This window comes from Lacerta agilis, chromosome 4 (assembly GCF_009819535.1).
Source record: "Lacerta agilis isolate rLacAgi1 chromosome 4, rLacAgi1.pri, whole genome shotgun sequence".
In the NCBI taxonomy this organism is placed as follows: domain Eukaryota; kingdom Metazoa; phylum Chordata; class Lepidosauria; order Squamata; family Lacertidae; genus Lacerta; species Lacerta agilis.
The window spans coordinates 39,554,385-39,574,223 of record NC_046315.1 but is presented as its reverse complement, the minus strand read 5'-3'; the positions used below and the strand labels follow the sequence as shown (position 1 = coordinate 39,574,223).

Below are 19,839 nucleotides of genomic sequence, written 5' to 3'. Positions count from 1 at the left end.
AGTGGGAGTATACTACCTTTCAAACCTTTAAAATGACTGAAGACTTTTCAACACCATTGCACATTGGAACAAACTTATGACAGCAAATAAGTGCTTAAGATTGAACAGACAGGCATGGGGGTTACGTTCCTGGGTACCAGGCATATATGTGAAATATCATATAGTTGGGAACACCACAGAAAAAGCCTGTAAAAGCTCTGGAAACCCTTGAAGCCCCCTTTTAAAAAAACAAACCAGCAGCACTCACCAGACTGTCAAGAATGATGGCTCTCAGTCTTTCTCGTCACTGGAGGACAAAGTGTCAACAACAACAAATGGGGTACATCAGTACCTCAAAGTGCCTGGCAGTGATTCAGAAGTAGACTGGTACCCTGAAGTATTTTGGATTACTAGATGTTTTCCCGCTCTTTTGGGGCCATTTTTTTCAGTTTTCTCACTCTTTTCAAGCCATTTCCCCACATAATCTTTTTGCAGTTGAAATTGATTTATTTAGTTATTTTCTGGTGCCATGCGCAAGTCACATGAGCGTAAGTGGGGAGACGCCTATATTGTTATGTAATATTCCCCAGCTACCTAAGAAATGGATGAGAAACAGTGGAATTTTGAGGTATCATTGTAATAGTTCCTTCACTTACAAATTTCCCAGGTCTGAAGGTACATGAGGCCAACACTCTTGCTGAAGCTAAGCAGGCCTGGCTCTGGTCAGTGCCTGGATGGGTGACCATTGAAGAACTACTAAGGGCCCCTTCTGGGCACCCTTTTTATTGTGCATTCATGATTATTTGAGATCCCACTTTAAATACTGTCTGAATCTGCCAAAGTTTTGGGGTGGTCACATTGCCACGTTTCTGATCAGTCCATATTCATTAACTTCCTGCTGAAATCCCTTAAGTTTTTATATCACAACTACCCTGTTTCATTTTTGTCTCACTTTTGTTGCACGATATCCCCTCCAGGTAGAAATAATGTGGCAGCATTGGGGAAGCATAGCAGAACAACCTAAAGCGAGAATAAATCCTCCACTAATACAGTATTATTGTGTCACGAACATGTTGCAGAAACATCCGCGATAAAAAAACGGTCTGGAGGGCTCCCCAGTTACTTTCCCCTTGGCATAATACCTTTGGCAGCCACCTGAAGGCAACTGCCTATGGAACAGCTTCTTAATAGAGCAGAGCAGGTAGAAATGCTCAGCCTTTACTGAAGTCACAATAAAACAAAATAAAATAAAAAATTCCTTCCAGTAGCACCTTAGAGACCAACTACTGGAAGGAATTTTTTATATTATTTTGTTTTGACTATGGCAAACCAAAACGGCTACCTACCTGTCACAATAAAACAGTTCACAGTTAAAGCGCCATAGGGCTTATAAATGTTTTGTATCAATTATAGGCATTCAAGGCAATATTTGTGAAACTGTGCACCTCTTCCAATTAAATGCTGGATCTTCTCCACATACACACACTATCTGAGAAACTTGCCTAGTTCAGAATGTGCGCGCACACTCTCTGCACTGCTTTCCCATTGTCAACCCAATCAATTTCTCTCCCTCTCTCTCTCTCTCTCTCTCTCTCTCACACACACACACACACACACACACACACACTTTTCATACTTGGTCCCCATATGCACCTCTGACTGCTTATAGGTGTATTGCCACTACAATGTGCCAAATTATTACCGGTAGCACCCTCCCACTGCCTGGTAGCTGTCTACCATCACTCATTTCACCTCATTCTCATGTATAGGTTTTGAAGGGAACCTGGGGGTGGAGCTGCTCTGCATTGATAAAATATTATTTACAAGGAACTGTCAGCTGCTAAAAAAAATTTATGATTGCCTGTTGACAAGAAGGAAGATTACTTTCCTTATCTAGTTCTTTTCCCCCATTACACCCTCCCACCCACCCCTTTGGGTGCAGAGAATGTCTCTGGGGCATTTGGTTTAAACCCAGGAACATTTTGTTACAGAGTTTGCCTACTGCTTAAATGCACAGACCATGAAATATCCAGCTTGGTTGCATGGGAAATCTTGCTGTTTTCTACCACTTAAAAGGAGAAGGAACTGTTTTCCACTCTTGGTTTCAACCCAACAGAAGGGTTTTTATTGAGAAGTACAATCGATTTCCAAATCCCACTATTGCTCTCTAGTGGACAAAAATATTTTGAACACTTTATGCAAACCCACATTATAATTTCATATTAGATACTACTACTTCTCTTACCTCCTCCTTTCCTTGACACCAGCAGCAGGGCTTTGGGGGAAAGGCGAGAGAATGGATAAAGACACGGAACACATAAAGTGAAAATACACCCCAGAAGCCTCTGGTTTGTGGGGAATGTCCTCGGCACAGTGACAGGACCAGCTAAGTTAAAAGCTTTCTGCAGAGTGGTTTAGTGGTTAGTATGTTGGATTAGGATCCAGGATATTGGAGTTCAAATCCCCACTTGGCCATGAAGCTCACTGGGTGACCTTGGGCCAACCACTCACTCTCAACCTACCCTACTTCACAGGAATTTTGTGAGGCTAAAATGGGGAAGAGAACTATGAACACTACCTTGAGCTCCTTGGAGGAAAGGTGGGACATATAAATGCAATAAATCAGGCACCCTCTATCTCTTTCATATTACAGGGGCAGAGGCGCTGATCAATAGGGATCTTAAGGTGTATACCCTGGAGGAAGGCCGTGGGTAGGGCATGGAAGCGGGCCATAAAGAAAGCTCTTCTTAATGCAGGCTCCATCAGGTCACTCAAGTAACTGGCAAATGATCTTATGGCCTTCACTCTAGGGAACCACATTGAGAGGCGGGCTGACTTGGGACCGTGCCAAGTCCATAGCTTCGTCTTTAGCTAGAATCCAGTCGTGAATTTTATCTTGATCCCAGGATGACAGCTCGGGAAGTTCCAGAAGGGAATAACTCAGGGTGTGCGACCTAGCTCAGAACTATCACCACTGTCCTCATTTTGTTTTAGTTCAACCTTTTGAGCCTACCCCAGGTTTCTATTTGCTTGGTATCTATTAGTAATTTTAGATAATTGGCCTCAGGTGTTCTAGATATTCTATCTATCTGTTCTATCTGTTTTATTGACCCTGATGTTGGGAAAGATGGAGGGCACAAGGAGAAGGGGACGACAGAGGATGAGATGGTTGGGCAGTGTTCTCGAAGCTACTAACATGAGTTTGGCCAAACTGCGAGAGGCAGTGAAGGATAGGCGTGCCTGGCGTGCTCTGGTCCATGGGGTCATGAAGAGTCGGACATGACTGAACGACTGAACAACAAGTTTTATTATGCCACGCTATGTCTGCAGCTCAGTGCAACTTATGTACTCTGTTGTTTGTATTCGGTATTGTTTGTTTTTGTTTGTTGGGTTTATGCTATGGCTAAACGCTAATGCAATAAAGAATTTGACTTTGACTTTGAAATCAGGCATTCCCAAACTCGGCCCTCCAGATGTTTTGGGACTACAATTCCCATCATCCCTAGCTAACAGGACCAGTGGTCAGGGATGATGGGAATTGTAGTCCCAAAACATCTGGAGGGCTGAGTTTGGGGGTGTCTGCAATAAATAAATAAAGCCAGCCAGGCAACAGCTTTCAACTTGGGTTAGTTCCTATCCTCTGTCCCTTCCAAAGAGGGCTGAGAGAAGAACAGTAGTCTGGTTTGGTAAGTCCCCACTCAGAGCCTTGCCCACCCATGAGGCAGCATGAGGTGGCTGCCTCAGGCGGCACCCCTCAAACCATGGCACCCCAGTTCCGCAACCCAGATTTACCACTGGTCTCCCTGGCCTCTAAGAACAGAGAGGGACTGGCAGCAAAGCTCTGTGGAACACTTCCCCTCCTGCCAAGATTACCAGTACTTTCTTCTTGAGAATCCTTACTGAGTTTGCTGACTCCATTGCAGGGGCAGCAGTGAAGCATTTTCGCCCCAGGTGGCAAAATGCCTTGGGCCGCCCCTGCCCATACCCATGCCACGCCACTCGTGAAAAGCCCTTGGCAAGTCAGAGTGTCATGGAGCAATATATATGGTGTGTGAGCATGAACGGTTGTACCAACATGTTCCTCTGACTTGACAAGAGCTTAGAACATGCTGAATGCATGCAGAAGAACAGAAGAGGAGCCTTTCTGGATCAGGCCAACAAGACGCCTATGGGAAGACCACAAGCAGGATCGGAGCACAGCAGCATTCTCATCTCCTGTGGTTTCAAGCAACTGGTATTAGGAAGTATACTGTATCTGCCAGGTGCGCGTGCCTATGCCAGTATAATCAAATGAGAAGCCAACATTGTTCCTTTATGGGTGAAATGCTCATACAGTGGTACCTCAGGCTATATACGCTTCAGGTGACAGACTCCGCTAACCCAAAAATAACACTTCAGGTTAAGAACTTTGCTTCAGGATAAGAACAGAAATTGTGCTTTGGCGGCGCAGCAGCAGCGGGAGGCCCCATTAGCTAAAGTGATGCTTCAGGTTAAGAACAGTTTCAGGTTAAGAACAGACCTCCAGAACGAATTAAGTTCTTAACCCGAGGTACCACTGTATTATGATGGGAAGACATGTACCTGTATATTGTAGAAACTCTTGCCTCTGGTGATCCCAGCATCTGGAATAGGTCCTACGACTCACCACCCTCTCAGTGGCATCCCGTACAAGTTGACCAATATATCTCAGTTGGAGCCACTGAGTACAAGGCAGTTTCGATCTGCGCGAGAACCTTAAGAATGGAAAGCAGGGACTTTGGAAGTTGCTCATCAACAGTCAGCACCTGGACAGCTGGTTGATGGTCTTCCACACTGTGGTGAAATGTCCTGTTTTCCTATTTAAAGAAATCCTTTCTAAATCTAGATTTATAAAAAGCACGTACAAATGTTTTGCGAATCCATTATGCATTTCCTCCCCCTCCCCACCATGGGGGAAAAGTTCATGCAAGGAAATTCCACTGAACAAATTTGGACTTACATACATGGGATTCGACTGAAAGTGTTCAGAACTTCCCAGAGGCAAGGAATGGCAGCTAACTGGACAAAGCAGAATAAAGTGCCCTACCCATTAAAGAATAATTTGAAAACTGGACACACTGCAAAACCCAGCAAGATGCGAGAGCATAAATAAGACGAATACTGTACAACAAGATCGCCCATATGGTCCTGGGGAGAGATCTGCAAGACATCTCTCAGATCACAGTGCCTCTCATGTTTGCTGCAGAGACCAACCAGGGGGCGGATTAAGCCCGAAGGCAAAGCCGTCCTCCCGCTTCGCCGCCTGCAACGTGCTTACAAACCTGGCCGTGGGAACTCCCACGCCATACACGTGACCGGCTGGGAAAGAGCGCCCCGACGCCCGCTGGGAGATGTAGTCTTCTGGTGGCTCCTGTCCGGGGCAGGCGCCCTGCTGAAGAAACCGCATTTCCCAGGGTCCTCCTGGGGGTGGCGCCGAGTCTCCTGCCCGCGAGCGGCTGCACCCGGGCGGCGTTGCTGAACAGGGGGAGGAGGGAGGAGGTGTCTGTTCCGCGAGCCTCGGCGTTTCCTCGCGCCAGCCCTGGAAGAGGAAGGCGGGCTTCCCGTGAGGCAGCAGCAGCAGCAGCAGCAGCAACTTTTGCTTTCGCAACTCTGCCGGCAGCTGCGCAAGCGGCGAGCTGCCCCGCTCCGCTCCCTGCTCTCGGACTCGCTACGAGGGTCCCGCACCACCTGCCTCGCCCGGTCAGCATGAGTTTGTGGGCTCGCGTGGGCATCTTGGGCACCCTGGCGTACTGCGTAGCGAGCAAGAGGAGAGCCCTGGCCGAGCCCAGGAGGAGCAAAGTGCCGCGCGACGGCGACGGCGGCGACCCGCTGGAGCTGAAGCTGGTGCAGGTTCTTTTCCGGCACGGCGCCCGCACTCCGTTGAGACCCATCCCCGATGTGGAGCAGGTGAGGGGGGCCCGGCCGGGGGGGGGGGAGAGGGGCTGCGGGGAGAGGGACGGAGGTGGCAGAGCAGGGCTCGCCGTCCCACTCGGCCACCACCGAGTCAGCTTGGGCCAGGCACTGCCTGCCGTCCAGCAGAACCTGCCTCCCAGGGTCGTCGTGGGGATGAAATAGGAAGAGGGGGAAACCATCTATGCCGCCTTCAACCCCATGGAATCAATACATACATACATACATACATACATGCCTCTTTCCTTTCCCAAAAACAAGGGCCATGGGGGAAGCATCAGCTGGGGGGGGGGGCATTGCTATATACCCCGCCCTGGGTTTGTTCGACTCCTCTTGGCTTCTTGCCTCCTGCCATAGGTGCCAACTCCTAGTTCCCCCCAATAAAATATTTGAGGTGGCTCCCCCCCTAAGTTGATGGTCATTGCGATTCAAATTGAGTGTGTGTCTGCAGTGTCTTGTGATCAATTATATGGGGGTGGGGCTCACCTGCCGCCCATATTTTATTCAAGTCAGCACCCCAGCACCCCCCCACACACACTGTCTATTCACTTGCATGTGCGCGCACCCACACCCATCCACACAAGTGGGAAGCACAAGGTGAGGATCCCTTGTGCTCTCCTCGCTGTTTGCTGGCTAGGAAGATCTACAGCAGGCTTCCTCAACCTCGGCCCTCCAGATGTTTTTGGCCTACAACTCCCATGATTCCTAGCTTGCAGGACCAGTGGTCAGGGATGATGGGAATAGTAGTCTCAAAACATCTGGAGGGCCGAGTTTGAGGAAGCCTGACCTACAGAGTCAGACCACTGATCCGTTGTCCACACTGGCTATGCTTCAGGCAGGAGTTTTCCCCAGTCCTACCTAGAAAAGCCCAGGGTTGAACTTGGGAGTTCCTGCATGCACAGCTGATGCTTTGCAACTTTCCTGTTCCTAAGAGGCCAGGTGAGCAATGACACGAGGTCCAGCAGGGCCAGGAGGCTCTGCAAGTGGGGGCTTTGAATGGAGCCCCCTGGTACCTCCCCCTCTGGTGCTGCCCCTGGATCTGTGCAACACAGGCAAGCCTCAGCCACGATTACACTGGGGGGGGAAACAGCTAGTTGGGGGTGCCTGATTGTGATAGTAGTATAAAGGGGGGGGGGGATTAAAGGAACATGTTAATATTGTGTCCTTGAGTGTTCAAAGCATCTCTGCTACATTGTCTCACTAATCTTTGTAACAACCCTGCCAGGTATTATGCCCTGTGTTTTTTAAAAAATGCATTTATAACCCAGTGCTGTAAATGGGCATGTAAAGCAGCAGCTTGTCGAATAATTATCAGGCATGTTCATGCAGAAATACTAGTGGAGCAGAAGATGCCCTAGGCTTGGAAATTCCTGATGCTAACAGCAATCAATTCCTAAAGAAGTAGCTGCACTTTTATTTATTTATTTAGCTGAGCTAAAAAGCCATTTGGCACATCAGGAGCAGGTTGGAGGAAGCAGAAGTGGTTCGAGGAGCAGCAGAGGTTGCTGAGCTTATTAGCTCAGGGCTGTTAGTGTGGGCATATTCACGAGGCAGCAGGTGAAACATTGGTGGAAAATTTGGCTTTGCTCAGTGCCAGTACCCACCAAGCGGAACACAGGCCAAAGTACAGAAGGCACAGCAATAATACACCTTTATACCGCCAACCCACAATCTGATAAAGTGGCTATTTGCCCCAGAATGCCTTGGCATTCTCTGAAATTTAGAGAACATGGAAACAAACGTGGGAATTATGTTAAAATGTGGGCTGCTGCAGAGCTAAAGGAATGAGCTCCATGTGAGGTCAACTCTATTGTGGTCACTTGCTTAATGCCTGCCATAACTTGGGCTGCTCTGCTGCCTGTCAACAATGAGATGCTTCCTTCATTACAAGCTGGGCGCCCCAAGTTGTGAGCGCTGGGAGGTGTAAATGCAACTGTATGCCAGAGATGGGGATTGTGCAGTCCTCCAGACATTGCTGGACAACAGTTCCCATCATCATCCCTGACCACTGGCCATGCTGAAGGAAGTTGGAACACAACCCCTGCGATATTCAAAATTATATGTTATATGCCTATTGATGAGTGAGAATAGTGACTCATTTATAGTGCTAATTCTCTATAGCCTTGTTTTGTGCATCTCCTTACCAACCCATAGGCTAACTAACCAAGTACTATAAATAATTCGATTGGGGTGCTTGCCCCTTGCCCTTTTAACTTCAGGATATGCATGCATAAACATGCATTTGCATTGGTGCAGGATAGCAGTGAACATCAATCAGCCTTTATAGTCAGATTTGGAAATTTATCACTCTGCTTCAACCAGATCAAAGTTTGTCTGTGTCACTGTCTTTCATAAACAGGTGATGAGAGAAGGCATTGCAACTTCTACTTACCCAGTTTATGAACTACTCACCCAACATCTGCATTTCCTCTTGATTTTGTAACTGGAATAGAATTAATGGGTGTGTTTATTTTTCCTTGTGCACCATGTTCCTCTCTTGGCTCTACCTAACAACTTGTGATAACTTCTGGTGATGAACAGATTTGGCAGATTTACCACCTAGATCAGTTGTGAAGAAACTGAGATTGCTCTTTTTAAAGTTCCTAAACTCATACACTTTAAAGTGGAATTTCTGGGGAAGTGGCCAAGAACTATTGATGGCAGATATGCTTCTTAGGATGAATACAGAGAAACCCTGATATTTTAAACATTCCAGATATGTGCAAACCTCATTTACCGTATTTTTCACTCCATAAGACACACTTTTTTCCTCCTAAAAAGTAAGGGGAAATATCTTTGCGTCTTATGGAGCAAATGGTCGTCCCTGGAGCTGAATTGCCCAGGGGCCAAAAGAGGATCATGCTTTTTATTTTACAAAGAGAAAAGGGGGTGTTGAAAGGACCCCGCTCAGCAGCTGATCTGCAAGAGTTCGGGAGAGAGATCCCTTTCAGCCCCGCCCTCTTGCCCAGGCCTCCATTGTTGAATGTGCTGCAGAGGGAGGTTGTTTGTTTCCCCAGCAACATGTGACTGGCTGATTAGATTATCTGTCTGGAAACTGTAGAAAAGGCTCCCTTTCCTTTAGAAGCTGCAGAAATGTGAGTTAAACCCCATAAAAATGGGGCTTTTCCTCTTTGCTTTTCCCCCTTTGCCAAAAAAGCTGCAAAACTTTTAGCTGATCCTCAAAAAACCAGGGATTTTCCCTTTGCAAAAAAAAACAACTGCAAAACATTTGGCTGATCCTCAAAAAAACAGGGCATTTAGAGGAGGAAAACCAGAAATATATATATTTTTTTCTTGTTTCCTCCTCTAAAAATGAGGTGCGCCCTATGGTCCGGTGCGCCCTATGGAGCGAAAAATAGAGTATATTTTCTGTGTTGCAGTGTTTCCAAAGGCAAGTGCTTGGAATAGGGCAAGGATTGGGAGCCCCCCATCCAGCCTACCAGCTTCTCCTCTAAGGACAAGCTGTTTAATAACTTAAGAGCCCTGCTGGATGAAGCCCATCTGGTCTAGCACCCTGTTCTCACAGTGGCCTACCAGATGCCCATGGGAGTCCCATAAGCAGAACTTGAGTGCAACAGTGCTCTCACAACACATACCTGTAACTGATCTTCAGAGGTATTTTGTTTCAGACAGTGGAGGTAGAACATAGCCTCCATAGCTGGTGGCCATTGATAGCCTTATCCTCCACAAATCAGCTGAGCAGGGTGGGAACACCTGCCATAGGTGATGCTTTAATTGAGGCATTGAGCAAAGACCATGACTTGGTTCTCTGTATTTGTAACCCTAACTAGAAGAATTGCAAGCAATCCTCTCCGGAGAGCCAGTGTGGTGTAGTGGTTAAGAGCGGTAGACTCATTATCTGGGGAACCGGGTTCGTGTCTCCACTCCTCCACATGCAGCTGCTGGGTGACCTTGGGCTAGTCACACTTCTCTGAAGCCTCTCAGCCCCACTCACCTCACAGAGTGTTTGTTGTGGGGGAGGAAGGGAAAGGAGAACGTTAGCCGCTTTGAGACTCCTTCGGGTAGTGAAAAGCGGGATATCAAATCCAAACTCTTCTTCTTCTTCTGTTGACTTTTTAACCAGCAAAAGAGTTGAATATAGTATTTTAGCCCTGGCAGTTCTGGAGAAATCCATTTTCGGAAGACTTCCTGATATTGGTGTCCATAAGGCATGTGCAGCACATTTCATTAGGGGTGTGCTTACCCAGTAAATTAAATTGAAACACAATTCTTATGAAGCTGGACAAAGGGAGAGCGAGCACAAGGCAGGAGAACAGACAAAGACACACAAAGTGGGAGGGATAAAAAGAAGGGATGGAGACACAGGTGAGCACGTGGAGACTCCAGTCCACAAGCCCACCACCACCCCCAGTCACTACTTTGCATTATGGCTTCTGAGTCATCCCCAAAGCAAACCCAAAACTCCCCACAGGCTGACCCCACTCCTGCTCCTCCACGAAGTCAAAGTCTGAGAATGACACACAAGAACAAGCTATTTGCTGCTGCTGCTGCTGCAGCTGCTGCTGCTGCTCTTGTCACACACTCAAAACAGAGCCAGCCAAGAAGGCCTTGCCATGCTCTGACTGCCCCCTACTGCCATTGTAAAAACATTGCTGAGGCTGCAGCCACGTTTTCTTTTTCAAGACATTAGAGCATGCATGGGCACACCCAGAAAGTATGCCTACATTGATGTTTTTGTATATTTCAAAACCCTGGAGTAAGAAGATTGTGAAATGTGTCACTGCCTGCTCCTCTTGCAGCAGCACAGCCTGAGCGTTGAATGAGATGTTTTAGCAGCAAGCTTGCAGAGTTTGCCATGCCTCTAAGCCCACTGAAATAGATTGATTTTCCACAGTAGTGGGTTGTCAACCTCTTCTAGCTACTTGAAGGTCCCAGTTGCCTACTCAAATGCTTTTTCTTCATCCTTGTTTTTGGAACAGGTGGCATGGGACCCTGCTCTTTTGGAGACCCCTGCCGAAACAAAGTTTGACTACACAGTAACGAACCTCGCTGGTGGGCCAAGGCCTTATTCTCCTTTCGAAGAAAGCTACAAAAAAACAGTGCTAAAGGTGACCCAACATGTATTCCTTTGGAAATGTTGCATCTCTATTTACTTTTTCAGCCATTCCATTCAACAGAACTTTTGTCTTCCCAGGGCGGAGTGAATGCAGGCCAGCTGACGAAAGTAGGAATGCAGCAGATGTTTGCACTGGGGAAACGGCTAAGGAGATGTTACATTGAGGAGACCCATTTCCTCTCGCCAGCATTCAAACCTTCTGAGGTTTTGTGAGTCTCTGAACACTCCAGTTTCCTTCCTAACAGCTTTCTTGCTCCTTCCTGCTGACTGTTCCGCTCCCTCCCAGCCCACACGGCATCATAAGCCTTAGCAAAGTTTCATCCAAAGTCCTCGCTTGCTTTCTCCCACACACCATTGTGTTCAGTTTGATGTTAAGAATCTCCAGCTAGAACAGATTAGCAGGCATCAAGTAACATAGCAGTGCTTGGTACTGCCATATTGGTGGCTCACAGAGTGCTGAAATCCCTCAAGTCCCACCCCATGTCAGTTTGTACAGGGAGCAGCCCACTGTGCTCCCATTTCATTGGTTGCCTTCTGTCTTTCAGTGTCCGTTCCACTAACATTGTTCGGAATCTGGAGTCCACGCGGTGTTTGCTAGCTGGGCTGTTCCAACAGCAGAAAGAAGGTCAGCAATGAAGTGGAGCTCCTTGCTCCTCTGTTCAGTCCTGCCTTGGAGTCTCTCTCCCAACAGAGATCCTTGCCCTTTACACCACTGTTCTCTTTCTCGGTCTTCTGTTTATCACTGTCTATTATGCCATACCCTAGTGCAGTGTTTCTCAAGCTCGGGTCCCCAGCTGTTGTTAGACTACACCTCCCATCATCCCTATCTAGCAGGTTCAATGGCCAGGGATGATGGGAGTTGTAGTCTAACAACAGCTGGGGACCCGAGCTTGAGAAACACTCCCCTAGTGGATTCTGATAGGCTACACTTTCACTCTAAATGGGGAATTTCACGTTTAGAAGGAACTGGTGACTACTCAGAAAAGGAGTGCTATGTTGGCCCCCTTGCTGCAACTCCTAGGGTAGAGGATGTAGTTTGCAAGGTTTGTGGTGTTGGTGGGCTTTTATCAGGTACAATCATGCAATTGGGTGCAGCTCATGCACTGCATCATGTTTGGAAATGATATTGGGAAATGATATTGATTATTGGGAAATGATGAGGAAGGAAAGAACGTTGCACTTACTTCTGGTTTTGAAAAACCCAATGTTTACAACGGTGGCTGTTACAAACTGTTTTGATTAAGATAATGGCATGCTGTGGTGTAAATTAATTTACAAGTAAGAGAATCATGTGGTGTAAGTCGTTCTGTGTAAGAGCAGAATATATCACCAACAAGTATCTGAAGGCATGTGTTAATAAGTGTGCTTTGCTGAGCATTTAGCACAGTGGGCTCTTGCCTTATTAGTTTGCAGGCATGATTTAATGTTTGCTTGAAGCACAAATGTAATTGGGAGCATAGACTCGTACGCTCCCAAGTGCAGGGGAAGTTCCCTAATGAGCTTTGCACAAATGAGGGCCGAGATGGGTAGGAGGTTGTCCTAGGATTATAAACGATTTTAAATCAGTACAAGATGTGTTTGAATTAATTCTCAACAGCCCGAAAGTTTAAACCATGAATTGCAAGTGCATTCAATGTTTTTTGTCTTGTACAGGACCCATTACCATAGTTACAGATCAAGCAGACTCTGAAATCCTTTATCCCAACCCAGTGAACTGCCATGGACTGAAACTCATGAACAGGTAACTTGCCACAAACTTTCTGTCTGGTGCCACTGTGCAGGCAGAAGGTGCAGTAGTTATTGCAGAAGACCTTGACCTAAATTATATGCATGAGATCAGTTGATTGCCAAAAACAATGTGCTCCTTTAAACCCTGTGAACGGTTCTGGACCTGTTCAAGCATTTAAAAGAACATGTGAGAAGTGTTCAAACTGGGCAGAGGGGCATAGCCTAGCCACCCCTGCTCCTCCTCTTGCAAGGAGGATGGAGCTGCATTCAGAATCATCTTTAGCAAGAACTTGTGCAGTCAACATGCAAAGGTTTGCTGGGCTGGGGAGCTGCACATTTTCACATGCTCCAGTTTGAGCCTTCATACACGCTTGAACCTGAAAGGCACCTCCTGACTTCCTGGGGGCGGTTGGCTTGTTGCATCCCTCACAGAACGGTTCCAGTGTTAATCTGTGAAGCAAGCCCAGGCTTGCCATTCTTACCTTGCCTCTTTCCCCGCACCTTTTATGCCATTGCAAAAGTCTCCTTAGGGAATGATTGTGTCAGATCTTGCCATAGCCTAAAAGCTGCTGACGTGTAAGACTGTAAGATGAGGACAAAATAGCCAAAGCAAATCATGCTCTTATTGTATGTTAGAGCAGTTGTCCAACTATGTTGTGAATAACTATTTTCAAACAATTTAAAAAAAAGCAGTTGGAATGAAAACTTACGAAGTAGCCTACCATACTTCAGTGTCTTACAGCTTGACTACTTAAACGGCTCAGATGATAGCATTTTGTTTCCCCAAACCTATACTGTAGCACCCGGTTGCATTTTGTGGAATGGATAATGTGCTTGCTGTAGGCTCCTGTGGGATTATGATGGGAAAGGGCTCTCTAATATGCTGCTTGACAATTCTAGTGATTCGGTGAACTGCGTAACTGGTGCCCAGTCAGCTCAAATAAAAGGAAGTATGATCACGCTTGTGTCAAAAGCCCATGGGACAGAGAGTGAATGCCAATTCCTTAACTCCTGGCAGAGCCAATATGATGCTATTATAATCACTATATTCTAAAACAACCCCATATGCAGTTCTGCTTCTCGTTTAAAAACTGCATCCGTAATGGTTTCCTTTTCAGGGAAACTGTGGCAAAATTGGGATTTTTCAAAGGTGGCTGTAGGCAAGGATGCCACCTTGTCCCTGCAATTGAAGGGGCCGTGCAACATCAGCGTGGCGTGCACACATGATGCAAGCGTGGCCCTGGCCCCACGCTGCCGCGCCCCCCCCCCCAACTTGGTGCCCATGGCAATAGGCTACTCTCGTACAATGGTGCAGCTAACCTGTGGTCCCTTCCAGATGTTGCTGGGCTCTCAAATTCCATCACTCCTGGCCATGCTGGCTGATGGGGGGTGAGGTCCAGCAACATCTGGGGCACCATTAGTCATTAACATCTGCCCTAGTGAGGCAAGAGCTATTTAGTTATTTGCCCTGAAAAAGAACTGAATCAACTAAGGAAAAATCACTTTCACATGCTTAAGACCTCTTGCTTTTTTGTAACTAATTCTGATGCATTTAGTTGTCTATTGCTCAAGCAATCATTTCAAGCCAAACAGCCCTGCACTCCTTTTTTTCCTTCTAACAAGCAGGGGGATCCAAGCACAGTAGCTTGTGCAGATTACCATTTATGCATTATTCTGAAGCTTTCGTTTTTTCCTTGACAGAGAGAGGCTGGCCAATGTGCTTCTTCTGCAGCCAGGATTTGCAGAGGATCTGAAGACCATTAAAGAGAAGATGGGCCTTGACAGCAAGAATGGGGCGGACTTCTTTCTCCTTCTTGACAACATTTTTGCAGAACAGGTACGCTGTGCCTTCGTAGGAACAAGCCTGTTTTCCTTAGCCATCCAAGTTGATTCATGCAGGTCTGTGGGAGAAGCTGTGCTGAAGGCAGTAGAGCCGTGTGGCCGCCCAGGTGCTGATGGGCTCCAGCTCCCATTAGCCCAAGCCAGAATACCCCATGCCCAGGGATGATGGGAGTTGTAGTCGAGCAACGTATGGAGGGCCACGTGTTCACCATTTCTGTGCTAGCAGCTATTCAGCAGAGTAGCTCTTGTTGCAAATAGGAAACTCACCAAGACAGCTCTGGCAGGAGAGGAAACCATGTGCCTTCCTTCAACTCCCCCCTCAAACGCCACATTTTTTGTCTTTTGTCTTAATTGTTTTAACACTTCCTTTGTATCTTACTCTCCATCCCCCCAAAAATGTGTTGCCTTTTACACTGGCAAAATAAATAAGCTTCCTTGCTTATGAAAATCTCCAAAGTAGCTTTTATAATTATTTAATCGACTGAATTTCTCTTAATAGAGATTACCTGGGACCCGATGACACAGAAGTAGGTTACATGAAGCAGTTAGCATGATATTAGGGGTTGGGCCCGATTCTGTCATTCCCTCCTTAGCGTGTATCTGTGCTCCCCCCAATATTAGATTGATCCCCAGTGCATCGTATGAACAGATAACACATCCTGAGTTGGACCTAGCCAGAGTAAGTGGTCCAAGGTGGGATATTGGCAAAGGCCTGCTACTCCACTTTATCTCAGGTTTGGCACTAAAGATTAAACTGGATGTGGGAAAAGCTTGCGTGCCAAGACATTTTAAGGGGTTACATCAGTTGCAGCAGAGGGAATACTGAATACTGTATGCTGAACCTGACTATTAAGGATGCTTAGTCTTTTAAGTGGCCAAGGATTGTTTTGTTGTTATATCTTATCCTGAGATGAATAGATATAGAGTACGCTAGAAATGTTGTAATAGGAAAAATAATGCTCTAGCTGGGTAAACCAGTATAATTAGCAATCAGTAAAAGCAAAGCATTTAACAGCAATAAAAATGTGTGCTTTCAACATTCAGGGCTCCCTTTCTTTATGGATTTGTCTGAAAAAACTGTGCACCGTCATTATGGGGCTTCTTTCTCTGAAATGCTTCTAACCACCCCAGGGTTTCCTGCAGCTGAGTTTGAAAGCCATTTTTGTACAACCATACGCCTCACCGAACTGAATACTTAAAACTTGTAGGAAATGAAATCAAACCCAGGTTCCTCATTGTAAACTTTCCCATCCTGCGGTTGTCCTTCTGATCCAGTCTTAGAATTGTATGGTTGGAATGGGTCCTGGGAGTCATCAAGTCCAACCCCCTGCAACGCAGGAATCCTGCCCACCACTGTCCCAGGGTGGGCTCGAACCACCAACCTTCTGGTTAAAAGCCAGATGCACTGACCCATTATGCAATTGTTTTAAAATTACTGGTTTTATTTTTATTTTTTTAATGTAACTTGCTTGGGTTTTTCTTTTTGAAGTAAGCAGTATATAAATTTGTTAAATAAATAAAATGAATATTGTGCTCCTTCAGGTAATCACGTTGCCTGACTGTGGCAGCCAGCATTGTAGTAGCTGACATAAGACATGGGAGGAAATGGTAATCGGGACCATTCATATGTCTCGAACTGAAATATGTCCACTTCATGAAGATGTTTTCAGCTTGTCCAAGTTAAAACTAAAGGCTTGTTGTTGTTTTTAAAGAGAATCACTCACTTGCTTATTGTAACAGTAATATAGCTATTCATATATCTATCTGTTCACATGGTTCTTTGTCTTTAGACTTAGACAAGGAACTAGGCCATTCCTCTAACACAACTTGTTCAAGTGCATGTCCATGTTATATCTAACCATAAGCACATGTGTGTCCATGCCTGATCTAAAGTAGTGGTGCCATTTGTCACTGCTGCCTTGGAGTTGTTATTTTAATTCACACTATGCTGTCTTTCAGGCACACAATCTGCCTAGTTGCCCTATTCTGAAGAGTTTCATGCAACTGATCGAGCAGAGGGCTATAGACACACTCCTTTATGTCACAAAATCCAATTTAAGGTGAGCAGTCCCAGGGATGGTATGGGTGGTAAGCCTGGGCATATCTGCAAGACAAAACACAGGATCACTGTTCCTTTTTAAAACATGGACTTCTTGTACAGACTAGTCATGTGTCCCTGCTAGCCAGGAACCTTTACTTTTAAACCTGCTCCTGTTCCTATTAGGTTCTGCCAGTTATCTAGAACTGTTAAAAGATGTTGCAACTCTTTAAAGTCAGCCCTTGTTAGAAACATTTTTTTTAAATGGATTTCTGTTTTGTTATATTTCTGACTAGAGAGACTCTCAAGATGTCAGTTGGTCCTCTGCTCAATATAATAGAGAAGAACATTAAGGCGGCAATGGACCCTTCCTCTCCTGAAATCAAGGCCAGGTATGTAGATTATTGGTATTTACCGTCTTGGCAGAACATCTCATTGAGCAGCATCTACAAGCTAAAAACATTAAAGGGGGAAATGGGACAAACCAAGGGGAGCAGGAGTTGGTGGAACAGTGACAATTGTACCATTTAAGATTTGTGTATTTATTTTTAACTGGGTAAAAGTGACTTGTAAATATCCTAACTTTTAAACGAGAGTTATGTATAACTTGGCTCACAAAAGCAGTTTCTTATGAACAAATACAAACTATGTGCTCACATGTGGAAGACAAGAGAACAAAAAGGAGAGGAAGGAATGCTATTACCCTGATAATTCTCAATTTAGCTTATTACATCTACCAACTGACTTGAGATTCAGTGTAAATGGAAAATGCAGCTGGAATGGCTGCTATACACAATGTATGTCATCAGTAAGACTGAATTATTGGTCACTTCTGCTTTTATTTTAGGAAGCTTGCTCTGTATGCTGTTCACGATGTTACCCTCTTCCCACTGCTATTGGCTCTGGGAGTCTTTGATTCAAAGTGGCCCCCATACGCAGCAGACATGACAATAGAACTTTACCAGCGTTCCAAGGACTGGTTTATACGGCTGCTCTACAATGGAGAGGTAGGAGGCTCCATGGTGATGGTGTTACACATATAAATGGGACCTCAAGTGAGATTTGGGCAGGAGACAAATTCCATACTCTAGCTTCCACAACATCTAAATACAAAGGCTGTTAACAGATAAATAAATTACTGAATCTGGAAATCTTATACCTGTTTCAAGCTAACTTTTGAAGCAACTGTCTTCTCTTTGCAAGGCTGGCAGTACTAATGCTGTATGTCAGGATATCAGGACTCTGGCCTTCTAGTTGTTACTAAACTACAAATCCCATCATCTCTGACCACTGACTGGTACTATTAGGAGTCTAATAGCATCTGGAGGACCACAAAGTATACGAGTTGTTGTTTTTTGCCCAAGGGCCTCTTGTAATGGCAGTTTTTTGGTGACATAAATGTTGATTTGTCTTGTCTTTCCGCAGGAGCTGGTTCCAAGAGGATGCAGAGCTGGTCTCTGTCCGCTAGAGGATTTTCTAAATGCCCTTTCAACTTACAGTGCTAATCCAGAGGAATATAAAATGCTTTGCTCTCAGTGAGAAGAGACGTAGAACAGATAAATGATTAGTAATACTAAAACATTATTCACAACATTGTCTTTTTCAAATGCCATAAAGAAAAGTGTCATTCACTTGTGGTTTAACTCTGCTAACAGGACAGTTCAAGTAATGTAAAGTATAACAGGGATGAATGCTGCTGCTACATTTTGGAAATTGGGTCCCTGGCTGCAGTAAGAGTTGGTGGTGGCTTAATATCCAAAAAATTGTTACTGTAACCCAGTTTTTTAAATTAAGGGAATCTTGCAGATGGCAGCCAAGTGATGGCCCTCTGCTGACAGAAGGTATACACCAGTGAAAAAGGGAGGCAAGGCAACTTTAAATCAGTGTTTTTCAACCACTGTTCCGTGGCACACTAGTGTGCCGCGAGATGTTGCCTGGTGTGCCGTGGGAAAAATTTGTTTATTTGATTCCTATTCAAGAGAATTACTTTATATATAGTCAATATAGGCACAGAGTTAATTTTTTTAACATTTTCTAATGGTGGTGTGCCTCGTGATTTTTTTCATGAAACAAGTGTGCCTTTGCCCAAAAAAGGTTGAAAAACACTGCTTTAAATAATCCCTGCCCCTAGCCAAAGCTGCTCCAAAAGATCCCAACCCGGAAACGGAGGGGGTTCCTGAAAATTGCCTCCATCAGTAAGAGAACATTAATCGAACACCAACCATTCTGCACCTACTACTATATTTGCTTTTGAGCTCCACTGAACCACTAAACTAGTCTTTCAAAATTCTCAATTAAGGCGTTTTACCGGAGCTTAACTTTCATTCCAGGACGCCTATATATAAGCCTTGCTGCTGTCAGAAGCTACAGCCATTAGCAGGGCAAAGTCTCTTTCCTTGGAACCTTCAACCAGCCGCTTTATTATAATTATTGCCATATTCACTTTATAACTGAAGTGTTGCTTGATACGGCTAGGTAGGCCAGAGGTGAGTGGAAATGCTACAGTTAGCTAAAATGCAAAAACATGGAAGCGAGCTGATAGAAGCCTGGAAAGATGTAATTGGATGCAAGCACTTTGTCAGACTGAATGCTAAAAGAAGGCAGCAATGTTAATATAACCAACCCAAAGACAAGACAGGTGGATAGTCACTGGGTATTCAAAATGGCTGTTACTAGTTACTTGTTGTAACAGAATCATGTTGAATCAGGTAGGTGTTGTGCCCTGTGGGTTATAGGGAATACAAATTGACCCGAATCACTGTGAATGCTACAGCAACCTCTGTACCTAAAACAAAGGGTTAGTAATAGTTTGCTCCCTGTGCTAAAAAGGAAATGCAACCTGAACAAAATATAAAATCAAAAAATCCTTCCAGTAGCACCTTAGAGACCAACTAAGTTTGTTCAAGAACGTGTTTTGCATAGCTGGAGAAAACTTGACATATCACAAATATGGATCTTCCAAAGGAATCTTGGGGTAGGTGGGGTTGATGAAACAGACTTGAAAATAAAAAACTCTCAAGGGTTTTTATATACAAAGGTGCTAGTTCCTGCTCACTGGCCCTTTCCTAATGAATGTAAACAGATACCAAACTCATGGCTGTTCAAATATTCAGTTGACACTATGATTGTATTACAACTGATTCCAAGGAAATGGGAGTTAGTACCTACAGCTTCATCAGTACTCAGGCTTTGGAGTTGGAGATCTTCATCTGAAACTTATTTTGGATTACTGAAGGTAAACATTTTA

General features: G+C 45.2%; 1 protein-coding gene across 1 annotated transcript; it reads left to right on the top strand.

Annotated features, from left to right (window-relative positions):
* Positions 1–5,446: 5,446 nt before the first annotated feature.
* Positions 5,447–18,223, top strand: ACP6 (acid phosphatase 6, lysophosphatidic). The gene is made up of 10 exons (XM_033146808.1): positions 5,447–5,904; positions 10,848–10,976; positions 11,063–11,193; positions 11,530–11,609; positions 12,638–12,725; positions 14,414–14,549; positions 16,514–16,614; positions 16,889–16,984; positions 17,440–17,599; positions 18,018–18,223. The coding sequence occupies exons 1-10, from the start codon at positions 5,704–5,706 to the stop codon at positions 18,129–18,131; spliced, it is 1,236 nt and encodes a 411-aa protein (XP_033002699.1). The 5' UTR covers positions 5,447–5,703; the 3' UTR covers positions 18,132–18,223.
* Positions 18,224–19,839: the final 1,616 nt, after the last annotated feature.

Excerpts from the sequence above, each read along its gene's own strand:
- ACP6 (XM_033146808.1), top strand. The coding sequence starts at position 5,704 with ATGAGTTTGTGGGCTCGCGTGGGCATCTTGGGCACCCTGGCGTACTGC. Across the intron at positions 11,610-12,637 it reads GTTCCAACAGCAGAAAGAAG|GACCCATTACCATAGTTACA; the intron begins GTCAGCAATGAA and ends TGTCTTGTACAG. Across the intron at positions 14,550-16,513 it reads ACAACATTTTTGCAGAACAG|GCACACAATCTGCCTAGTTG; the intron begins GTACGCTGTGCC and ends GCTGTCTTTCAG.